The sequence below is a fragment of the Candoia aspera genome, chromosome 7, assembly GCF_035149785.1.
Source record: "Candoia aspera isolate rCanAsp1 chromosome 7, rCanAsp1.hap2, whole genome shotgun sequence".
NCBI lineage: Eukaryota > Metazoa > Chordata > Lepidosauria > Squamata > Boidae > Candoia > Candoia aspera.
The window spans coordinates 42370389-42394905 of record NC_086159.1 but is presented as its reverse complement, the minus strand read 5'-3'; the positions used below and the strand labels follow the sequence as shown (position 1 = coordinate 42394905).

General features: G+C 37.8%; 1 protein-coding gene across 2 annotated transcripts in view; it reads left to right on the top strand.

Annotated features, from left to right (window-relative positions):
- The window catches only part of SYT1 (synaptotagmin 1), a 312080-nt gene that overhangs the window by 211121 nt on the left and 76442 nt on the right, over positions 1-24517 (top strand). Inside the window, exons 5-8 of one of the 2 annotated variants that reach the window (XM_063309009.1) lie at positions 7278-7462; positions 15843-15956; positions 17228-17395; positions 19959-20126. In XM_063309009.1, the coding sequence (XP_063165079.1) occupies positions 7278-7462; positions 15843-15956; positions 17228-17395; positions 19959-20126 (635 nt within the window). Of the gene's footprint in view, positions 1-7277; positions 7463-15833; positions 15957-17227; positions 17396-19958; positions 20127-24517 lie in introns of both variants that reach the window. The other variant, XM_063309008.1, reaches the window with a different exon arrangement.

Sequence of the window (24517 nt, the reverse complement as noted above, 5' to 3'; positions counted from 1 at the left end):
TGGAGATCGCATCACTTGCTTCACTTGGGATGGAGATATATAACTGGGTATCATCAGCATATTGATGATACCTCATTCCATGGTGATGGATGATCTCACCCAGCAGTTTCATGTAGATGTTAAATAGGAGAGGAGAGAGTACCGAACCCTGCAGCACCCCACAATGGATGGGTCAAGGGCCGGATCTCTCCTCTCCTATCACCACCAATTGGGAATGGGCCTGGAGGAAGGAGGTGAACCAGCACAAAACTACACCGCCAACCCCCAACCCCCTGAGCCGCCCCAGAAGGATACCATGGCCGATGGTATCGAAAGCCACTGAGAGGTCCAAGAGAGCCAGGATGGATGCACTCCCTCCATCCCGCTCCTGCCAGAGATCATCCATAAGTGTGACCAATGCGGTCTCCATCCCATATCCTGGCCTGAAACCTGACTGAAAGGGGTCCAGATAATCCGTTTCATCCAGAATTCTCTGGAGCTGCAACGCAACCACTTTCTCGACCACCTTTCACAAGAAGGGAAGGTGGGAGACAGGGCAAAAATTGCCCAGTGTAGTAGGGTCCAAGAATGGCTTCTTGAGGTGGGGGTACACCAGCACCTCCTTAAAGGCAGCCGGAAACACCCCCTCCCTCAAGGATGCATTAACCATCGCCTGGACCCAACCACAAGTCACTTCCTGGGCTGATTTTATCAGAGAGAAAGGGCATGGGTCAAGCTGACATGTGGTTGCATTCACAGTCTGGAGAATCCTATCCACTTCCTCAGGCCCAACAGGATCAAACCGTTCCCAGATAACAGGGTAAGTACATTCCCCTGGCATCTCCCCAGACTCTGCTTCATGCTTATAGTCCAACTTAGAATGGATCTGAGCGATTTTATCCTGCAGATGCTGTGAAAACTCTTACGAATGGCCCTGTAGATGGGTCCATGTATCTACCTGACCCAGAAGAGATTGAGCGATCTTGAACAGCGCCGTTGCACGGCATTCTGCGGATGCAATAAGAGCAGAGAAATATTCATGTTTCGCCATTCTTACTGCCACAAGGTAGGCCTTAATACTGGCTCTAGCTTGTGTTCGGTCAGATTCAGTCTTCGTCTTCCTCCAGCAATGCTCCAGACATCTCTTAACCCTCTTCAAAACCCTCAGCTCCTCCGTAAACCAGGGGGAGTGATGGGTCGAATGAGGCAAGAGAGGTCGCACAGGCACAATCCTGTCCAAGGCCCCAGCCGCGGCCCTATTCCAGGCTGTGGCTAGGACCTCTGCTGGACCATACAGCAGGCCCTTGGGAATAACCCCCAGCTCCCTCTGAAACACTACTGGGTCCATCAGTCGCCAGGGGCAGACCAATTGAATTCAGAGCAGGGTGTCACAATAGAATCTCAGGGTCACCAGGGTGTGGTCTGACCATGACAATGGGGACAGATCTAGCTCTCCCCTCAGATCACATTGCCACTGCTCCGACAATAAAACCAAGTCCGGGGTGTGACCACTGTCTCGAGTCGGGTCCCGGATAATCTGGGACAGGCCCATGGCTGCCATGGTAGACATGAACTCCCGGGCCATCTCCAAGGCATGCCCCAGGGATGGCAGATTGAACTCCCCCAGAACCATAAGCCTGGGGAACTCCACTGCCAACCCAGAGATGGCCTCCAGCAGCTCAGGCAGGGAGGTTGCTATGCAGCAGGGAGGCTGGTACAGCAGCAACACCCCAACTGTTCTCGGGATCCCAGCTTGAAAAACAGGGTCTCACAACTGGCCACTTGCAAAGCAGGGCCCCTGAAGGCCACTAAAGATTCTCTGATGACAAGTTGATTTTTTCCAATCTGATGGCCATTCTTGTGTTTTCCAAATTTGCTGGCATATAGCATGCATTACCTTGACAGCATCATCTTGCAAGATTTTGAACAATTCAGCTGGGATGCCGTCGTCTCCTGCTGCCTTGTTATTAGCAATGCTTCTTAAGGCCCATTCAACCTCACTCTTCAGGATGCCTGGCTCTAGCTCACTGACCATACCGTCAAAGCTATCCCTGATATCGTTATCTTTCCTATACAGGTCTTCTGTATATTCTTGCCACCTTTTCTTGATCTCTTCTTCTTCTGTTACCCTGCCATCTTTGCTTTTGATCATACCCATTTTTGCCTGGAATTTACCTCCGATGTTTCTAATTTTCTGGAAGAGGTCTCTTGTCCTTCCTATTCTATTGCCTTCTTCCACTTCTGTGCATTGCTTGTTTAAAAACAATTCCTTGTCTCTTCTGGCTAACCTCTGGAATTTTGCATTAAATTCGGCATATCTCTCCCTATTGCTGTTGCCTTTAGCTTTCCTTCTTTCTTGGGCTACTTCTAGTGTCTCAGCAGACAGCCATTTTGCCTTCTTGGTTTTCTCTTTCTTTGGGATGTATTTTGTTGCCACCTCCTGAACAATGTTGCGAGTTCTTCCGGGACCCTATCTACTAAGTCCAGTCCCTTAAATCTATTCTTCACCTCCCCTGCATATTCCTTAGGAATATTAGTGAGCTCATATCTAGCTGATCTGTGGGTCTTCCGTGATCTCTTTAGTCTGATCCTAAATTGTGCAATAAGAAGTTTGTGATCTGAACTACAGTCAGCTCCAGGCCTTGTTTTTACTGACTATATAGATGTCCACCACCTTTGGTTGCAAAGGAGGTAGTCAATCTGATTTTGGTGTTGTCCATCTGGGGAAGTCCATGTATAAAGCCGTCTCTTAGATTGTTGGAAGAGAGTGTTTGTTATGCAGAGTGAGTTGTCTTGGCAAAATTCTATCAGCCTACATCCTGCTTCGTTTTGTTCTCCCAGGCCATGCTTACCTGTAATTCCAGGTGTCATCTGACTGCCCACCTTAGCATTTCAGTCTCCTGTGATGAAAACAATCTCTTTTGGGCATATTGTCCTGTAGGTGCTGCAGATCCTCATAGAACTGCTCTACTTCAGCTTCTTCAGCATCTGTGGTTGGGGCGTATATTTGGATCACGGTGATGTTAGATGGCTTGCCCTGAATTCGAATTGAGATCATTCTATCATTTTTGGATTGTATCCAAGCACTGCTTTAGCCCCTTTACTATTAATTATGAAGGCTACTCCATTTCTTCTGTGGTCTTCTTGTCCACAGTAGTAGATCTGGTGGTCATCTGATGTGAAGTGGCCCATTCCAGTCCATTTCAGTTCACTGACGCCCAAAATGTCTACCTTTAATCTTGACATCTCACCAATAACCACATCCAATTTGCCCTGGCTCATAGATCTTACATTCCAGGTTCCAATGGTGTGCTGATCCTTAGAACATCGGATTCGCCGTTCACCACCAGCACCGTCGGCTGCTAGCCGTCCTTTCGGCTTTGAGCTAGCTGCGTCATCACATCTGGGGCTAGTTGAACTCATCCTCTGTTCCTCCCCAGTAGCATTTTGACCATCTTCCGACCTGGGGGTCTCATCTTCCGATGGTATACTGACATATCTCTGACTGTACTGATCCATTGAGTTTTCATGGCAAGAATACTGGGGTGGGTTGCCATTACCTTCCCCAGGGATCGCATTTAGTCTGACCTCTCTGTCATGACCTTCCCGTCTTGGGTGGCCCTTCACGGTTTAGCTCATGGCATCACTGAGGTGCTCAAGCTCCAGCACCACGACAAGGTAACGATCCTTTGCTGAAGATTGTAGGAGGACAGCCATGTTAGTCAATGGTAGTAAAAAATCAGGACTGTGGTAGCACTTTTTCTGACTAACAAATTATATTTGTCAGAACCAAGCCTGCCTCTGACTTGGAAAGTGAAATAGTTCTGAGTTAGAGGAGGAATTGGAAACTTATCGAACTGTAATCGAAGAAACGAAACTCCAGCATGAGTAAGCAGAGCGGGAAGAATCCATGACGCTGATTGGGCGATATCCGGAGGAGGATTTGAATATGCCGATCAGCGTGTACCAGAGACTAGCTGAAAAGTGCACAAAGGAGAAGGCAGCCCAATTAGCTACAGGAGATTCCAAGTGCACCAAAGATTGGGATAAAAGGCAGCCATGCAGAGAGCGGGCTGCTGGAGACAACCAATCCTCTAAGCCTGCAGCTTTGGAAGAAGAATCCCTACTGGCATCAGAAGCAATATCTGTAGTTGAGGAGTAACCAGTGCTTGACTTCCAGCCTGAAGAAGGGGATTTCGTGCCTGCTGCATGCGAGGAATCAGCATCAACCGAGCCCAGTGAAATTTTTGCCTTGAGCCTTGAAAGCCTGTTTTCTCCTCAGCAGCACATCCAAGTTGGGAGTTTTCCATATCGCCACTTGACCACAGTTGTCCTGATTACCAGGAAACACACTGAGACAATGACTTGGTCTCTAATATTTATTGCTAGTACTTAACAAGAATCCTAACAAACTGAGGAAGCGTGGGAAAACCCAGCCATATAAACCCCAAAGGTTAAGGCGGTCCCGATCTGTGTCTCTTTGAATGGCTGAACAGTTCCTCAGTGCTACGCATGCGCTTGACAGTCTGGGTGGGAGCCCCCTGCTCGCCATCCTTACTCATGACAACAGTTCACTGTAACTGCGCTTCGCAGACTCCAGCGAGTTTCAGAGATTCTCACCTAGCTTGTTCAAGATCTGGATTCTTGGCACACACAGTTCTTCCAGCCTAGTCCAGCCCAGTTCTGAGTTCCAAGCCTTGCTCCAAGTCTCCTGTCAAGAGAATCCAGCCTAGTCTGGGGCTTCCAGCTGAGTCCAGCCTAGTTCCAAGTTCCAAGCCTTGTTCCAAGTCCCCAGTCCGGAAACTCCAGCCTAGTCCCAGGCCCCCAGCCGAGTCCAGTCTAGCTCAAGTTCCAAGCCTCGTTTTCAAGCCTTTGTTTCAGAGTATCCAACCTAGTCCAGAAACCTTAGTCAAGTCTAGCCTTGCTCCAAGTTCAAGTCCTGCTCCAAGTTTTCAGTTCATCCCTGTCTGCTGCTTGTAATCCTGCTTCCAGGTCCAGTGAGCCAGTCGCCTAGTGCTGTTCCAGTTCGAGAACTGCTGTCTCCAGCTCTTGTATTCCAGCTGAATCCAGTCTTGTCTCCAGTGGAAAATCCTCTCCGCTGTCTTGCTGTGCCCAGTTGGTCTTTGCTGTGCCCAGTTATTCAGTCTTCGTATTTCATGGACTTATTTATTGTACATTTTTATTTAATAAAGAATCTTTATTGAGAATTGGTCTGGTGCATAGTCTGAACAGGACAGTATTGAAAGGCATAAGCTTTTGTGAGCTGTGAATAAAATTAAAATTTAATAAAACCGTTAGTCAGAAAAGGTGCTACCAGACTCTAGTTTTTTCCCAATAACTTTTTGTTTCCCTTTTTCTGTGAGATGTTCTACTACAATTGTCCATGTAGTTTTTAAAGAAAAAGATGACTCTTTCAAAATCCCAAATAATCCACATGGGCATGTAGATTCCACTAATTATAGCAGGACTTCTTAAGAAGCACGGTAAAAATTTATCTTTACAATCTAATGCTAGGGACAGTAACTGCCAGTCACTGACTCTTGTACTCATGTCTTTTTGCCAAAACCTTTGTATGTTTAGCAGCTCTACCCATTATTATTTCAATTTCAGTTCCATTCAGTCAGTTGGAACAGAAAATTGTTCACCTGATTGAAAAAGTTCTTACGCATAGATAGCACCATGCAGTTACCCAGCTGCACTACAGACTTTTTTCAGAGTTTCAGACTGAATACACAAAGATTTTTTTCAAAATTTTTTGCAGATGGAGACATTGAAATGGCGTGCATACCCACAGTACTGAAATAACTCTTAGGTTTATGTTTTAACAAGGTAGTCTTTTGAAAGAAAAGTATTGATTCATCCGATTGTTTTAAATACTGACAGATATTATAAATGGAACCCCTCCATGTGTGATCCTGAGGTATTTGCTCCCCTTGAAAAGATTCTGATGCACAACCCGGTTTCAGTTATTGATTTAGCCATTGATCATCTAAAGCAAAGACTTTTTCTTCTCCGCAAAGAATAATCTCAACCAATGCTCAAAGATAGGAGCTAAACAAAAATGGGTAATCCATAGGTCTGATAATTGGGTGGGTCATGATGCTTGTACCCTTTATGCCAGAAATTGATGAGGGCCAATAAATGTCTGCACTTGCAATTCCCTTTATGGCATTCAAATCATATTTACTGTGTTGCCCAGTTATTTTTTCTGCATTTACTCTGTACATTTTCCTTTTATAATTCACTGGCACTATCTGTCAAATTCCAATCACCCTTATGTGTTATGAAACATAATTGTGGAGATTTTTGTGTAAGTTGTTTGGTAGGATATTTTGTGTGTCAGACAGGTTATATACTATTCTGGGAGCGAACATATCTGCTTTCTTTAAAAATCTTTTTTACAATATTTCAGTAAAACTTGATAGTAATATAGAAAAACTTAATAGAATTACTGCATCAAAGTAACATGATTTTTTTTTTTACTACATGACCTTTGTTGGCTTAAAATTCTGATTCCATCTAAAGTCAAGCTTTTCGTCATAGTCACTATGAACCTTGCTTTGAATTATAGAAATGCCTGCCTACACATCCAATTTGTATGAAGAGAATGATTCTGATTTTACTGTGCTTTTTTAAAAAAAATAGGCTGTCCCCCTCTCTCTCAAACACACAGCTTTCACACATACTTATTTCATTTGTATATTGCCCGTAATTTATGAGCATTGATAATATGAATTTCTTCCTACTGGGTAGTCATTGTCCTTCATTTAATATGACCTTGACCTGCATCTGAGTCATTGTCAAGAAAAAGCAGCAGCAAGTGGATAAATGCTGCTCATTATATCTGACTGTTCTGATCATATGCACTTGTCTTCCTAAGATCTGGATAACACAAGTTCCTCACCAGCTCCTGCTGACTTGAAGCTTGCTTTATTTGCCAGGTCACAATGCAAGGTGTGTTATAAGGGTGGTTTTATGTTAGAGATTAAGGCCTCCTCAGCAGGACAATTAGAAGCTCATAAGACTCGGGAAACTGTTTTTTCTGAATAAATGCAATTGCTTCTGCACTGTGGTTTCCTGTTGATTTAGGTAAATAATTCAGAATCATTTGTATACCAATTTTTCTTGAACTAGTAGGACTATAAAACCCAATAGTATAGGATTATTATTATTATTATTATTACTATTAAACATATTGTAATTTATTGCTAGATATATTTACTGAAAAGATAGATTCTGTCTTTGTCTGTTTGACTAACAATATGTTATTCTATTTTGTGTGTATTTTCTCTTCACAGTGCCACCTTGGGCCTTAATAGCCATAGCCATAGTTGCCATCCTATTAGTCCTTACCTGCTGTTTCTGTCTATGTAAGAAATGCTTGTTCAAAAAGAAAAACAAGAAGAAGGGCAAGGAGAAGGGAGGAAAGAATGCAATTAACATGAAAGATGTAAAAGATTTAGGCAAGAACTTGAAAGATCAGGTAAAGCATATACCTTGTTCTTGAATAATATTGTATTTGAATATTTCAATGGACAGACAGACTGAGAGAAAGAGATAGTGATGTTAATACTGTACTGAAAATTGACTAATATAACTACTACCATGGATGTTTCTTAAATTTCTATGACACTACTCTCTTGAGCAGCACCCTTAATTTGAGTTTGGGCTGCTATAGATGCAGCTCCAGAGGTTTTCAAGTTGTAGCTCAGGTTCAAAACACCTGAAGTATACTAGGTGTTGATATTTCTAAGGAGTTCACAACACAGTGATTGAGATGGCTGACTTCCTTTCATCCCACAAAACCACACTGAGATCCCTCTCAAGGTAATGTTTTTATTTATTTATTTATTTATTCTAAAATTTTGCAAGATCATCAAATTTAGTAAGATTTTGGTAATCTTGGTTGAGAGTGCCAAAATGCCAGATGAGAACACCAAAACCTCATAAGGTTGCTTAAGAGTGTGCTGTTACTACATAAAATTTCATGGCATTTTTGTTGATTTAGGAGTACCTAGCCATCATATTGTGCACTGGAGTCCAGTGTTTGAAGAGATTGCCAATCAATGCACTAACTAAAGTTTAGCCAGTTTGGTCTAGTGGTTAAGGCAACGGGCTAGAAACCAGGAGACAGAGAGTTCTAGTCCCACCTTAACCATGAGAGCCGGCTAGGTGACCTTGGGCCAGTCACTCTCTCTCAGCCCAACTCACCTCACAGGGTTATTGTTGTGGGGAAAATAGGAGGAGGAAGGAGTAATAGGTATGTTCACCACCTTGACTTATTTATAAAAATAATAAAGGTGGGATAGTAAATAAATACATTTATTCTTTTATCAATTGATTATCAGCTATCAAATCAGTGTTGACTCTTAGCAAACCCACAGATTTTCTCCATCATGATATGCCCCTAACCTAGTTCTTCAGGTCTTCCAATAGTGCACCCATTGCTACCATAACTGAGTTCATCCACCTTGCTGCTGGTCTTCCTCTTCTTTGCTTTCCTTCCACCTTTCCCAACGTCAGAACCTTCTCCAGAGAGCTAGTGTCCAAAGTATGTGTCCGAAGTATGATAATTTGAGCCTGGTCATTTTGCCTTGAGTGAGAACTCTGGATTAATTTATTCTTTTATATGCATGTTTAATTAGAAATAAGAAGCACCTAGTTAATACCTAGAGCATATATGGGATAATCTGTTATTCCTTTCTTATGTGGCACACTTCTCTGAGTCTTCAGTCCTACCTGTAGTAAGCTACAGCCTAGGTTCAACAGTCTTTAGTGATCTTGGCTATTAGCCAAAGAACATTAGTAATTGTTATGATGAATGGGTTAGTAATATCTGAGAAAGCATTCTCAGTGTATTCACAAAATTACAGGTTCAGGGTTCTTAGGAAAAAGCAGTGTTAGTGTCACTACACATTTTTTGGGACTGCCATCTCTTTATCACAACTTAACCTTAGACCATCTCATTAACATCAAATTATGAGTAAAACTTCTTGATCAGAAAGTTTAATGTTTGTTGTCTTATTTTTGAAGTAATGATTACCATATACCGGAATCTGAATGGTAAAAGTTACTCTTCTTATGTCAGATCTTCATTATCTAATGGAAGAGGACGAATAGGAAAAATAGCTTTCCACTGATACCACTCTTTGCTGATATCACTGCTGTATGAATAAAGCAGCAGCCCTTAAGTTATTAATTGTGCTAGTTACTGATAAATTCTATTGTGGCTGGTACATGCGTGTCTTTATAGCAACAGTACCCTTCCTCCCAGTAAAATGAGAATGCTGGTGTCATGGAAATTCATGTTTGGTTTGTCAAGCAAGAATGTGCCGAATTTTCCAGGAAACAGAAATGCTCTATAGAGTTGACAAAACCTGTATTATAAAGGAGGGTTATTGCAATGGAAGAACAAATGAATAGCAGAATAAAGATTAAAGAAAGGTGAACTAGCCAACATGGAAAAAGATGAAAGACAGCAATATAGTTTTAGCTCACTAAGTTTCAGTATACTCTTGTATTAAGCACGTCTTGTTTCAGGAGGACGGAGATCTCTTGTTAAACTGTAGACGGTATACACAGAGAAGATGATGGATTTGGCCACTGTTCCCTTTTCTGTATCTGTGTCTAATATATCACAGGCCAAATGCATGGTGGTTTGCAGGTTCCTTTTTTATCATATATACACTAATAACATATTGGTGGAAACTTGAAGAGGTTAGAACTTTATTACTTAGCTCTATGGTTTAAAAAAAAAGGAACCCAACCAATCTGGAAAACTTTAAGGAAAGGTTCTTTTTTATTTTGCGATTAGCCAAAACCATTTGCTGCTTGAGGCAAAGTAGTAAATATCACTCAGTCATCTTGATCATCATGTAAGTTATCTCAGCACCTAAGGTGAAAACTCCCTCAAGCATCTGTCCCTGGCTGTAGAAATTAAGCAATCATAAATAAAATAACTAGTGATATGCTGATTTTTTTTTAAAACCCCAAATCACTTTCCTGGAGAAAGTCTCATTCTACCTGATGGTAGAGTTGGTTTCATATTTCCAGTAGACCCTTTTACTTTCTTCTTACTCTTGACATGGACAAAACTGAGATAATGGATCAAGGGTCTGATTCTGCCAAAGGCCTCTCCCTTTGTCCCTGAGATTTTAAAATGTTAGCTGTTCCTCAAAGGTATATATTTATACTAATTAAGTCAAAGATATACAGTATTTAAATTACACTGGTACAAATCCTTCTGTCACTCTGGAACTAACATTATAATCGTTTAGGTTGTTTAACAGTTTGTATTTGACTTGATTCAATGCACAAGTAGCTAATAAAATAAATACAGAACTGCCGCTGTTCATCTTTCCTTTCCATTATGGACTAGAAGACGTTCAAAGTCCCTTCCAACCCTTTGATTCTATAATTCAGTTATATTACTGCACTGGATTGTCATTTTCCTTTGGATGCCCTTGAGATGTATTGTGATTATGATTTCCTGAGTTCCAAGTTAATATTGCCTTTGGCTTTGGTGTCTGGCAACTTTGGGTGCTACAGTCCCAAAACTTCAGGTGGTCACCAAGTTGCAGAATATATTTTCTGGATCATAATAAACAACTAATAATGTGAAAGAACATTTCAAGAAATTCACAGTATCTATGAATTTGCTACTACCTAGAAAAAGGGAGTAAGATTCTTAAAACATCTAATCCCTCTGTAAGCTGCACTAGTCAGTTGCATTACACAGGTTTTCATTTCAGCTGAGAATTCTAAAATTACTAGGCTTATCACTGAGAATATTAAAATTCAAGACTAAGTTTAACCAGTGAGTTACAGTTCAAAACTGTGATTTAGCAGACATCCATTCTGGCAATAGCAAAGATTTGTTTCTAACTAGACAACCCTGTGACCCATTCGGTCATTCCTTTGAGAGAAAGGTAGGGCAGTCTGATGTGACTAGAATGAACACTAAATTTTAGGCTGATCATATTTCTTTTACGCCAGTGCTGGATGGTCCCATGATCATCTAAGAAGAGTATATATCATGAATAGAAAAATAATTGTAGTGGCAAACAAACTTCAATAATAAGTCAATATTTACTTACCTAAACAGAATGACCACGGGCAGGCAAAAAAGCAGTGGGAGCAGGAGCATTTCTGTCTTCCAGCCAGCTTCCCAATTGACTTTGCTTGTGGGAAGCTGGCAGGGAGCATCGGAAATCACGATCATGTGACTGCAGGGACACTGCAACAGCCCCAATTTTGCAAATAAAACTGGTGTAAACATTGTGGAAATCTCAGTTCCACAGGAGTAATGGGTCCCAGACTTTTTACTCATTCTTTAAGTTAGCAGATTTTGGGTACCTTAATTCAAAAATTGTTGTGGTATAATGCACCGTTTGGGCTAACTTGAGGGTACAACCAGATAAACACAGTGAGAGTTTTAGTAGTATATAGATATACATGCGAATTGTGACTTACTCTTTTTAATTGCTTATCAGTTATGGTAATTGCAATAAAAAATCTTTCACTAGAACACAGAAATAATCTGAAACTGCTCTTTTAGGGATCTATAGAAAAGGCACTTTATATTGGTAGTGATTCTAATGATAACCATCTGTTGTTTTTTTGTAGGAGAAACTGAGTGTATTTTGTTGCTATATTTTTGTGCAATTTGTTGTGTGTTTTTAATCAAGTGTTTTTCTATGATATATTATTAAATGTGTTCCATTATATTTGTTGAGATCTGGATAAATGACCGAAAAGTTATTTAGTGATTCTGGGCAGCTTACAGTTAAAAAAGAAGGAAACAATAGGCATAGAAAAAAATCACAGCTGACCAGAAGACTAATTCAGTAACAGGAAAAAGAAGTATAACAGCCTTATAATATTTTTTAACTATAATAGCCTGTTTCATAATCTACATGTGGGTCAGCAGGAACCTTTTTTCTACTGAAGTCTCTGGCTAACTTCATCTTACTAAGTGAATTTTAAAGTAGCCTTTTCCTTACTGATCATCTTGTGTGAGGATCATGCAATTTTAAGTCCATTCTTTCTAGAAGGCACCTGGTTTGGGACAGCTGTTTTTGAGGATGAAGGAAAAAATGTTTTCTAATCTTTTATGCAATAAGAGTTGCCACTAAATCAAAATAAACTTTTTAAAAGGTACATGGAAAGAGACTACTATATTTAGAATGCATGAATATAATTTAGAACCAAGGGAGTAGTGATTAAATTTACCTTATATATGCTTATTCAGAAATAAGCCTCACTGCCAGCTGCAAAAGAGTTCAGACCCTTGTACCATTCAGGAAATACATTCTGTATGTCTACTGAGGTTCCCTCTACTAACCAACCATTAACACCAGTCAGATGGCAGCAACTAGTCAACACTAGCTAACGTCTACTAGCTAGGTGTCAGGAAAACAAAATGTACTGGGAAGTAGAAAAACGGGATCCCAGAAGAAGGCAATGGCAAACCATTTTCACACTATTGCCAAGAATGTGAAGTCGTCATACTTTACATTTTCCTTACAACTATTAAAGGTTTCAAATGCACACCCCTTTTTGAACCTCACCACCCTACCCTAGCATATAGCTTTTTTGGATGTTCATTCTACTGTTCTCAATAAGATTTAATTCCAGGTACATCATATTTATATTATGCATATAATATATATCATTATGCAACTAGGGAAATCCATTCGTAGGAAAAGATTTCTTTAAAATAAAGGTCAAAAGTCTTAAGTGTGTTAAGGGATTCACCAGAAAATCAGAACTTATGTAAAAGGTCATTTCTCCATGGTTTTACTAATATTTGTGTGTGGATGTTTTAATTTTTATTTCTTCCTTCTATGTCCTCCTTATCTATGTTGTGTCTCATGACTGTTCTGGATTGTCACTTGCGGTAGGTTTATTTTGCTCTTTGGACACATGTAAACTAAAGCTCTGATGTACTTAATGCCCTGATAGCTGTGGCTCCTCAGCCTGAGATTTATGCAAAGCTTTGACACACATCAAGAGGCTGAACTAAATTGATTTATTTATATTACAGGATTAAGTAATTGTTTCTTTTATTATCTGCAATTTATATTAAGTTGAAAGGCATTAGAAGTTTCAAGTGTTGATGTACACTGATTTTGGTTTTCTTTTTGGTTGCATGTCAAAGTACCAGAATTCCCTCCCCACAAAAAACAAAACAAAACAGTTTTGCCATGTCTGTATAATTTTCTGATGCCATTTTTTTTCCTTGTATGAAAGAGGAGAGATATTTGCTTAAGTTCAGCTTTTGTAAAAAGAGGTGACCTAATCATATAACTGATGAACAGTGGCACTGAAAAAAATTCAGGAATTTAGCAGTATAATACCATCTTAAAAATAATTGCAGCATTGGTCTCTAACTTTTATTATGTCACAATTTGTTAACAGAGAGGAGAACCATTTAAATTACATCAGGCTGAATTTTTTTACTTACTAAGTACCTAAATTTTATGGAGAGTATACCTCTTGTTTAGATTGGAATATTGGGATTTACTATAATTTCTAAATAGAAAAAAAAATGGTGTAAAAATCTAATATCAGAAGATCAAACTGCAAGATTATTTATTATAAAAGGAAAGGAAAAAGGAAACATGTATGGAATCAGAGAAGGCGAACAAATACCCTTGTGAATAATGTAACTTTTTAATTTATTTAATTTAATTTAATTTAATTTAATTTAATTATTTAATTTACTATCATGTTTTCCGCCAATCAAGTGCCTCTATTCACTTTCCAAATAGAGAATGAAAAAAAGATAAACTTCTCCAAAATAATACATTCCAATGGAACTCTAAAGAGGTTAGGAAATGGCCTTGAAGGACAGTGGGAAAATCCATTACCATGGCAAAGATCAGAGAAACATGGCTTAGCTCTGTTCCAAGAAACTAATTTGTGGAAATGCTTCAGACAGGCCCCTCCCTAATTCACAAAACAAAACAAAAAAATGGAGGGGAAGGACATTCAGATTTGCCAGATTCTGTAACTACAGCTGTTATACTAAAGTAGTTTTAGACCTACATGGCATTCGTTTCTTAGTCTGATGTACCACATAGGGGTGAAAGGAAATAGTACTAGCACTACAGAAAATACAGTCTTTCAGAGAGCTCCCAAAAAAGACAATTGCTAACTGAAACAGTTTGTATTTATGATTAGTAATATTATCAGCATCCTGAGACTTTGCTTTTTAAAAATAAATTTGCTTTTATTGGAAGCATTCCTTTTGGTTTCGGTTTTGTCTGGGCTGCACATTTTTAAAAACATTTTTTATCTTGTTTTCTTAATACATGTTATTAAATGATGGGGTAATATGTGATCTGTGGCTTTATTCTTACTATCCTGGAAACCCAAATGAGGTTGAGTCTCATTTATTTTATAGAAATTAGATAATTCAATTCCATTAGCTCAAACAGCCATCAGTGCCAGTTGGCGTATGTATAAAGAAAAAGAGTGAAGAGTTAAACAGGTAAACTGCCAGGATGAGTGTTTTGAATTCAATGACTATATTACAGCTTATTTTCATACAGCAAAAAAAAAAAAAATGAGCTTAATATTTTCATACAATTGATCTTGCAGTTTCTATGATCTAAAATAAAACTTTAAACCCGCTGTGTTTTAAAAAGTACATGATGAAACAAATTTAAGCTTCATGCCAACTAAAGTTAGACAATCCAAAAATTTCATTGTAACGAAGACGTCTTTTCCTCTTCATTTTAAGTCAAAAATAGTGCAGTATAACCATATGATGTCCACTTTAAAATCACATCAGATTCAATGTGGCTAATGTATATTGGACTATAGCTTTAACTGAATTAAGTCCTTGAATATACTTTCGTGGGAATCAGTCCCATTGATTGGAATGTTAAACACAGATATTTGGAAATACGTCCCATGAGTAGGCATACAAAAGATTGTCTGCCCATGTTTAAATCTGTATTATAATATGATGGCAATTTAGGTTTTCTAATACTGCTCCAATTGATACTTTTGAATTTTTCTTTCCCTTCCATAAAGTCTGCATTGGAAATTGCTTTCAGTGCCTTTTCAAAATTAATGCTACTTTAGCTAAGAGCCAAATTTGCAAAAGTTAGTCATTTTTAATTGTCTAAAAATGAATATATCTTTAAATCACTTTGGTTCAGCCTATCTTAAATTAGTATCAAATTAAAAGAAAGAGAGAATGAAAGGAGTCCTAATTTGTCTGTGAACATACATTTGCTAATGGCATAGTGGTACCTTTGCTTCTATAGTCACCCTAAATGAAAATGAAAACATTGAAGTTGTTTGGCATTTCACTTTACGAAGAAATTAAATGCAATAACATCTAAAATAGTAACTTTGCAGAAACACTTTGCTTGAATGTAGATAATTCACAGCATGAACAAATGGTTTAAATTGGAGAACTTTGCAACTTTGCTTATTTAATGGCATGCTTATTCACAACTGTCTTTGGACAAGACAATTTGATTCAATTTGATTTTTAATAATTAAGTATCAAGTTCACATTCTCTTTGTGTTTCAGACTTTGAAACAATTGTTGCTTGCAATATCCCCAAGAGGGGACTTTTCCTTCTTTCATAGCTTTTTTGCTGCTTGCTGCTGCTAATTCTCTTGTCTAGTTGGACTAATCTAAATATATATGTCGACAACATACATGATTTTATGCTATCACGCTTGCTTTTTATTGCTTCACTATATGACTGAGCAGAAGCGCTTGATTTTATTTTTTGGTGTGTTTATTTTGGGGCTTTGCTTGGAAATGAGTCATAATTATTGGCATTTTTGTCTTATTTATTGGTATTTTTATTGCTCTTAATTCTTTACAGGCCCTTAAGGATGATGATGCTGAAACTGGACTGACTGATGGGGAAGACAAAGAAGAAGCCAAAGAAGAGGAGAAATTAGGGAAAATCCAGTATTCTTTGGATTATGACTTTCAGAACAATCAGGTTTGAAACAAATGTGATCTTAGAATTTTATGAATTAAAAATAAATGCATACATAATTTTCAATAGGTTGTTGGACAGACAAGAGACTGAGCTACAGACTCAGTTGTTGCTCTGGTGAACCACTCTCTTGACTTCAGGTCACCATCCGCAAAGAGCTCCAAACTATAAATAGTAGGTTGTGCACACTCCTATGTCCTTTAATGAAAAATATGCATTGGAAGGAAGTGGACAAGGACCTGCATAGTTAATGTATTGCATTCATAAGGCAAAAAAAGTAGGCAGTCTTCCATTTCCATGGTCTGCATAGTTGTACCTAGGGCGAGATATCAGATTGGGCAACCCTAATTTATGATACCTATTTTTTGTCACAGATCTTTTATGAGAAATAATGAACAAAAAGCAATTATGAAACTACTAACAGGGCAGGAAATGTAATGACAATTTCAAACATCCATTTCCAGAAAGGTTGCCATATTCATCTGTTTATTTAACAACACACAAATGTTTAACCAGGTTGGTAAATATGGGGAAAGGGTGGTAGGAATTATTATTACTATTGCTGTTAATGTTTCATACTCATTCAGAGTACAAGCATTAACAGATAATGAGTTGGTAAAGCAAGATAAATAGTGCTGAAAAACACTTTGAAAGAAATATAAAGAGGCAGATTGCAAGGTGTCCTCTGAATCTCTATTCAGCTCTGTTTAATGCAGGTGTATCAACTTTTCTTCCTTCATATTTCTAATACCTTCTCATAGTACATAGAATTTCCATTGTTTAATGTCTATCAAACCTTGCCATTAACTTAAGTTGCATGCCAAGTTTTATTCCTGCAATTCTGCATCTTTCTGTTGAATAGAGAGAGAAGCCAAGGTGGATTCTTTAAAGCAAACTTTAGTTCAGACTATGGCTTCTTAAATCAAGACCTTCCAGTCCACTTAGAGTAATCTTTGGTTGAAGTAATGCCTCCAAGTAATTCTTTCTAATCAAGATATAGCCTGAGTCAGGCTTCCATGCAATTCAGCTCCTGTCCTCTGGTAACCTTTTGTTCACCTCACTCTGAAAGCATGAGTTTGGTTCAGGCTTCATCTGATCCAGACTTTAATAGGCCTTACTATCCTCCCATGTTCCTTACTCAAAAAGCATCAGAAAATGAAAAGGCTAGTGTGTATGTATTAATCCATGGACATGTCAGGAACAAGCTCTCCTTAAATGTCTGTTTAAAATTCTGCTCAATTCATTCTTTCACCCTGTCTCATCTCCTTTTCCAGCTTCTGGTAGGGATACTTCAAGCTGCTGAGCTCCCTGCTTTAGATATGGGTGGAACATCTGATCCGTATGTGAAAGTTTTCCTGCTTCCTGATAAGAAAAAGAAATATGAAACAAAGGTTCACAGGAAGACCCTTAACCCTGTCTTCAATGAACAATTTACGTTCAAGGTATTACAGTGTCCTTTCTTTTTCATGTGTTATGTGTACTGAAGATTAATCCTATGCTCAGTCAAATAATTGCTTATGTCCTAGTTAATTCTTACTGCTAACACAATGGATTTTTTTTCATTTGTAACTATTTCAGAGATTGCCTTCTTGTAAAATTAGACTTAAAGACAAATTGAATAATTCAGCTGTACTGACAGAGCTCTGCTGCTTTGTATCTTTCCTTAATCTTGTCTTGAATCTGATTGATGGTTCTTATAAAAAATAGCAATATACTGTGATGCTGTAGTACTGACTACTTGGATTTTATGAAAGCTTACCTGACTAGGGAGATGGGTTACAACTCACTGATTTCCCTTCTTCAATCTGCCCAGAAGGAAACTTAATGAATACAACAAAACAAAGAATTGTTGAGCAATTCCTTTTCTAGCATGCCTATATTTTTCACTCCCAATGTTATGGCTTGTACTGTTCCCTCTTATATAAAATAATGTCTGATTAAAATTAATGTTATTACGTATATGTATTTATATTAGTATTTATGTGTTTCATATTCATTGTAGTAGTTAATTGGTGTTGTTATTAGCATGTGAGATAATGGTTTCCTTAAGCCTCCTAGTCCTTTCATGACAAAAATGAGTTTCATACTGGAATACATTGACTGGTAGCTCAGAATCATATTCACCGAAGATAGTGAGAAGCCTTCAATGTAACATTTTCTTTGAAGGCTTGGAGCCAGCTCATTGACAGACCAGGAAAACAGTCACATAATCTTCAAGAATATAATATTTCCAGCATCATAACAATGAATTCTTTATATACTTATCCAGAAATAAGTACCACTTTTTAAACATATAGAATTTAAAATTAAGAAAGAACAAATCAAGATTACCTCCCATCTTGAGTCAGTAAGGAACTATATTTTCTTTGGTCCTAAAATAATTTTAGAAGAATTATGAGGATGTGAAAGTATATGTTAGAAATGCTTTGCTGGGATGCTTCAAAATATATGAAATTCAGTTAATGTCTTCTAGACTCAGCCTTCTTTCCAGCACAATAACAGAACTACATATGAACATATTCTGAAGGGTTTTAGCTTGAAATGTTCACTATACTTCAGCTGCTGTAGACCTGTCCTTCTGTATACTTAGTCTTACAGAGACAGTCCTGGTTTGAAAGCAGGGACAAATGAGGTTCAGGCTATGTAATCATTCAACAAGAAACCTATCTCTAGAGGCCTCTTCCACTGCTGCTGTTTTCTCTTGAAGGTTTTGTAAAAATAATCTTTCATTTTATGGGGCTAGGAGAAATGAGAAGAAGCTCTATACTGAATTTTTCTTTAAGCATATTTATCTTTTCTTTAAGCATATTTAACTTGAAGCAGAAAAAAAAAAGTGACAGAACTAGCAGCTCTGGTGTCTAAGCTTGATAGATAGGCTAAATAAATCAAAACATCCAGTCACTGCCACTATTATTACCAAAGTTCACTGATTAATGCATGTTTGCACTCATTTAAATGGCTCACAATACTACAAATATGAACCTTGATAAAATATATTAAATATAATTCTTGCACATGCATCAACTTAAATGGGTGTAAACTGGGAGCTCTTTTCCTTTACTCCAGCCAGGAAAAGCACAACACACATTGACCACGCCCATTGACAACAGAGACCAAGAAAGCAATACTTCCTGGAGTTCTATAGAGCCTTGGGTCATGTTCCTACATCTTATTTTATTATCCAGAAGCCTCCCTCAGTATCCCGCTGCTTATAAGTTCAGGTGAAGCATGTTCACACTGAATGTATCCTGTAGTCCATAAATGGAAAACTTAAAATAGTTCTGTGATTCCACTAGAAGGTGAAAATTGTTAGGCAGTTTCTGTGATTTCTGAGCTCTTTCCCTAGGCTCTCAAAGAGAAAACTCAAGCATAAGACTTTTATATATACATATTAACTATAGTTTATTTGTGTCAAATATATATTAAAATATCATACACAACCAGCTTATGAAAACCTAAGAGCAAATGATATCTCAGTTAAAAAAAACTCTCATTTTGTTGGCCCTGTTGATGTCCTAAGCCTATTTTAGTCTATTAGGAACAAGTGCAACATTGTGAATTGCAGTTATAAAACTATCTAGTTTCTAATTATTCCATGCCAGACAGAGAAAAACAGTTCTGTGCTTTTCCATCATCCTATAACTTTTGGGAAGAGAGAATGACAGCATGATTTATTGCAAGGAACATCCTACAGTATTGAAAGCTTACGTATCTGTGGGGCAGATAATTGGCCTTTAGCTTCATGATGGAGTCTAACTTCCAGAGCTCCTGCCAAAATTTCCTGATTGATGAGTGAGCTACCACATTGTTCTATGGATTGCTGTATTGTGGCCATTAAAGAATGTCATCAAAGGCCTCTGCAAGAAAATGTGCTTTTTTTCCCCATACAATTAAATGGGGATGACAGCTGATAAAGAAAAGGTTTTGAATTGCAATGAAAGCATATTTACTTTCCAAGGCCTTATAACTGGCTATTTTCTCATCCTTTCTCTTTTTTTAATTTAGGTGCCGTATTCTGAACTGGGAGGAAAAACTTTAGTGATGGCAGTATATGACTTTGATCGCTTTTCTAAGCATGATATAATCGGAGAATACAAAGTTGCCATGAACACTGTAGATTTTGGTCATGTAACTGAAGAGTGGCGAGATTTGCAGAGTGCTGAAAAAGAAGAGGTAAGAGAATTATATCCATTGTTCGAATTCATTTAGTTTTACACTTACCTTCTATGTTTCAGATTAATTTTAGGATCCTTTTTAATGGAGATACTCCATAGCATAAAACAAACTAAAGAAATCCTTGACTGTACATGGTAGAAGAGCAAGAAGGGTTAAAATGAATAGCTAGGGCACAAAACTGACAAGTCAAACTGAAATTTTCAGGCCTCTAGCTGCAACACTCTGATCCTAAATATCATGGCTATAATGCAGAAGAGCAATACCCGTATATCAATTGAACATGGGATATACACAGAATATGCATGCTTTCAGGAAATCAGCTCCTGGGATGGGAAGTCCTGCAAGTAATCTGGTCCTGTGCCATGCCAAACTTCCAAGGTGACAACCAGCACCTTGAATTGTACCTGAAAGCCTACTGGAGGCTAGTGCAGCTTTCGTAGTAGTGATATTATGTAGATATATCACACAACATCTACATGTACAGCCACATTCTGCACTAGCTGCAGCTTCGAAATGAATTTCAAAGGTCTTGTGTAAGAGCACACTCCCAACTGAAGAGGAAGAAAGACATATACAGGGGCCTTGAAACCTTCAGCTACTCAGATTTACCAGGGTTGAGTCAAAGTTTATTATTCCCATCCAGACCCTTGGAGCTTTGAGGCACTGAATCAGAGATGTAGGAGTTTCTTATATTTTCCCTCTTATGTAGTTCCCCATTTGGAAATTTACTTTGGGCTTTCTCTCTAGAATCCTCCACTTAAACCTGCACTGCCCTTCCTTAGCATGTGGCTTAATAATAATAATAATGCATGTGTTTAATAATAATAATAATCTCCCTATGTGGGGGAGATGGGCGATGATAAAAATATGATAAATAAATATTTAATAAGAGCGTTGCTTTGCATTGAGACTTTTCTTGATCCAATACTTGGCCTCTCTTTTTAAAAGGATCTTGGGAGTCAGGCTAGGAATGCCCATTGCTTGGGACTCTGGAAAGCTTTCACTTATTGATGCAAGATAGCTACATATAACTTCTGTATGAAGTAGGGCAGTGTAATATAGAATGTCTTGGGGCTCACCTGAGTTCAAATGAAGATCTAAAAGTGAGGAAAATGGTTGATTGGGCAAATGATGATTCAGATAAAAACAAGATGACAGGTTCTGTTAAATCAGGGAAAGTTGTATCATCTTTTGCCTTTGTTTTCCCCTCTCCAAATTGTACTGTGGAAATGTGATAGATGTTATAAAGAGTAAAGTTAACCAAAACCATTTTTATTATTGATACTCAGAGGTGTGATTTTTGCTTCAAATATATGGCAAGTTGGAATGTGCTTCCCCAATCCTTGAGTCTTTGTCTGTCTTTTTATGATACATGTACCAGTTTTCTGTTTCCTCATTCCAAACAGAAGTCATCCTCAGGAACCAATACAGCTTTGAATATACTAAGGAAAATGGCCCAAAACAGCTCTGCAGTCTTGATTATATGCTACAGGCACTTCTTTTTTGGGGTTTCATTTCCATATTCACCCGTAGCACATTATGGTGGCATAGAAGAATCTGCCAGGGTTAAAATATAGGAGAAATATGGATTGAAAAAAAAAGCCAGCCTTATGGTAACTAATGCAACAAATAAACTAATGTTCCTCCTGAGAGTCCAGGCTTAGATCAATGACAATATACACTGGGAATGATGGGAGTTGAAGTCTGTCCCATGTGAATAATACATAATAGTTAAGATGATGTTAGAAAGGCTGATGCTTAGAAAGCCATTGGCAAAGGATGCTAAAGATTTTTTTTAAAAAAAATATATATTCAAAATAAAAAGAAGAATAAATAAACAGTATGTTAACTGCTTAATGAACACAGCAAAAGAGTAACAAAATAAAAGCAGAACTATTCAATTCCTATTTTGCTGTTTCTCCAAAAAAGGATACACATTCACCTGGAGAATTGTAAAGAGCACAATTGCAACATCAACTTCTACTGATAATGCATGAGTCCATATATTAGGAAGATAAGATAAGATAAGATAAGATAAGATAAGATAAGATAAGATAAGATAAGATAAGATAAGATAAGATAAGATAAGATAAGATAAGATGTATAGATATTCAGGGCTAGATAAATTAGTATCTTAGAGTACTGAAGGAAAAAAAATTTTACCCAGTGTTGACTCCATGTACTTATATACACAATTTTTAACATAGATTTTCATAGACTGAAAAAATAATTTCATAAGATATTTTTGTAATGCCACCATTTGTTGGGAGATTTCTGTTATGTCTGTACTTTCAAAGAACCACTTCAAATGGTCCAGTTTCTGCTTATCTGTATCCATTGAGAAGACTCCATAATCTCTATAAGCAATTGGTTCCACTGCCAAACTGCTCATACCATTAGGGAGGATTTTTCTAATACTCAACCAGAATATACTTTCTTGAAAGTCATTCTTCAATGGCCTGCAGTTTGGGGAAATAGATCTTGGTCTATATGACAACCCTTCAGATATTAGAAAAATATATTTATATCACCCTTTAATCTTCTATCTTCAAATTTAAACATACCTGGTTCCTTCCACCTGTCTTCATAGGACTTAGTTTCTGATCAATTAATTTTGATTGTTGCCTTCTTTGAACTTGTTCCAGGAATTCTTATAAAATATTCTGCCCCAAACTGGATGTAGGACATTCAACAATATTCTGGCTGAAAATTAAAAAAAGCACCCTAATGATATGAGCAGTTTGGCAGGGTAGCCAGTTGTTTAAAGAGATGATAGGAACCCCTTTATTGTATGTAGTCAAGCAGTTGGACAGTTATCTACCTGAAAATTTAATTAGGATCCCTGTAGTGAGAATAGAGTTGCAATTCAACAGCCGGCATAGTCCTTCCAATTTTATGTTTCTATGATGGCCACTGGATTAGGGAAGGCCATTTTAGGTTGTCTATATCTGATATGAGGTGCAAGAATTCTGTTGTTACTGTTCTATGTGAAATGGCCTTACGGAGACAGGCAGCAAGCTGGGCATGTTATGTTTACAGAATAAAACATAATGGAGCTACCCAAATAAAACAGAGCAAAAATTCATGCAAAGATTGCTGAGGACAGATGTGCATCAGTGGGTATTTGTTTGGCTTGTTAGTGCTCAACAGCATGGTACCACAACCTGGCCCACTAATTATTGTAAAAACATAATTAAAATCAACTTAAAACCCTAAGCAACTGGATCCCATCCAAATTATACAACAAATGTAATTATGTTCCATTACTGCAAAGACATTTTATAACAGACTTCACTTCCTTTCTTTTTTTTAATTACTGAATGTAATGTTTGTCATAAAAAGCCAAATTTACAGTCTGTTTGTAATAATACAAATTGTTATGGAGAAATTTTCGTCCTTTATTTTATATTTTCACACAGAATTACAGTAAGACTCGGTGTAAAATGCCTTCTTGAAATATTTCATTTGTGACCTTAAGGGAAAAAGCTTTTGCCTCCCCCTATAATGACAGTTTGGCCATTCACTTAATGACTGCCAATTACTTGATATTCTTTTCTTCTCTCTCTCTCTCTTTTGCAAATTCAGTTGCTGTACATAATAACATCTACTTTTAATGAGCAATGCACTGACCTACAAGACAAAGAAGATCTGACATGCTGTTGCCTTCTTCATTGATAGGTTTACCCTATTTTTCAGTCAGCTTCCTAAAAGAGTCAAGAGTAAAATCAAAGGATGGGTTTTTAATGCAATGTGGGAGCCTTTCCTCTATGTCTCACGACCCAAGTAAATTTTATGCATATGGAGGGAAATGGATTTATGGCATTTTCCATTTATGTTAATGTTCAAAAAGTACTTTAAAGATAAGAAGCACAATGTATGTATGTGTTAAGTTCCATGAGTTCTAAGGAGCTGCCATACTCTGCAGAAGACAGTTGGTTACTGAGCAGATAAATTCTATCTGAACAACAAGTCATGAATCTATTTCATTTGACTCTATTTAGCCTTCTTAAGCCTTCTTATAATTTCCACTTACATTCTACTCCTTCAAATTACTGTTGGTTAATAGATGGCAATATAAACAATGGGTAGGCAATGTGGTCAGCTCCAAATATTTTTGGAGTCTACAATTTGTGGCCCTTAGCCATCTTGGCTGGAGATGATGGGGAGGTAAAATCCAAATATTTGGAAGCTACCAAGCTGTATATTTGAATGAGAGATCATGTTAAACATATTTTAAAAAATTAAAGGAAACAGTATACAATATAGTGGCTCAACGTGGTGCCAGTTAGGGCCAAGAAGACATATTCAAATCCACCCTTACCCATGGAAACTTATTGTAGAATGTTGGGCCAGAATTATCTTCCAGCTTACAGGATAGTTGTTGGAAT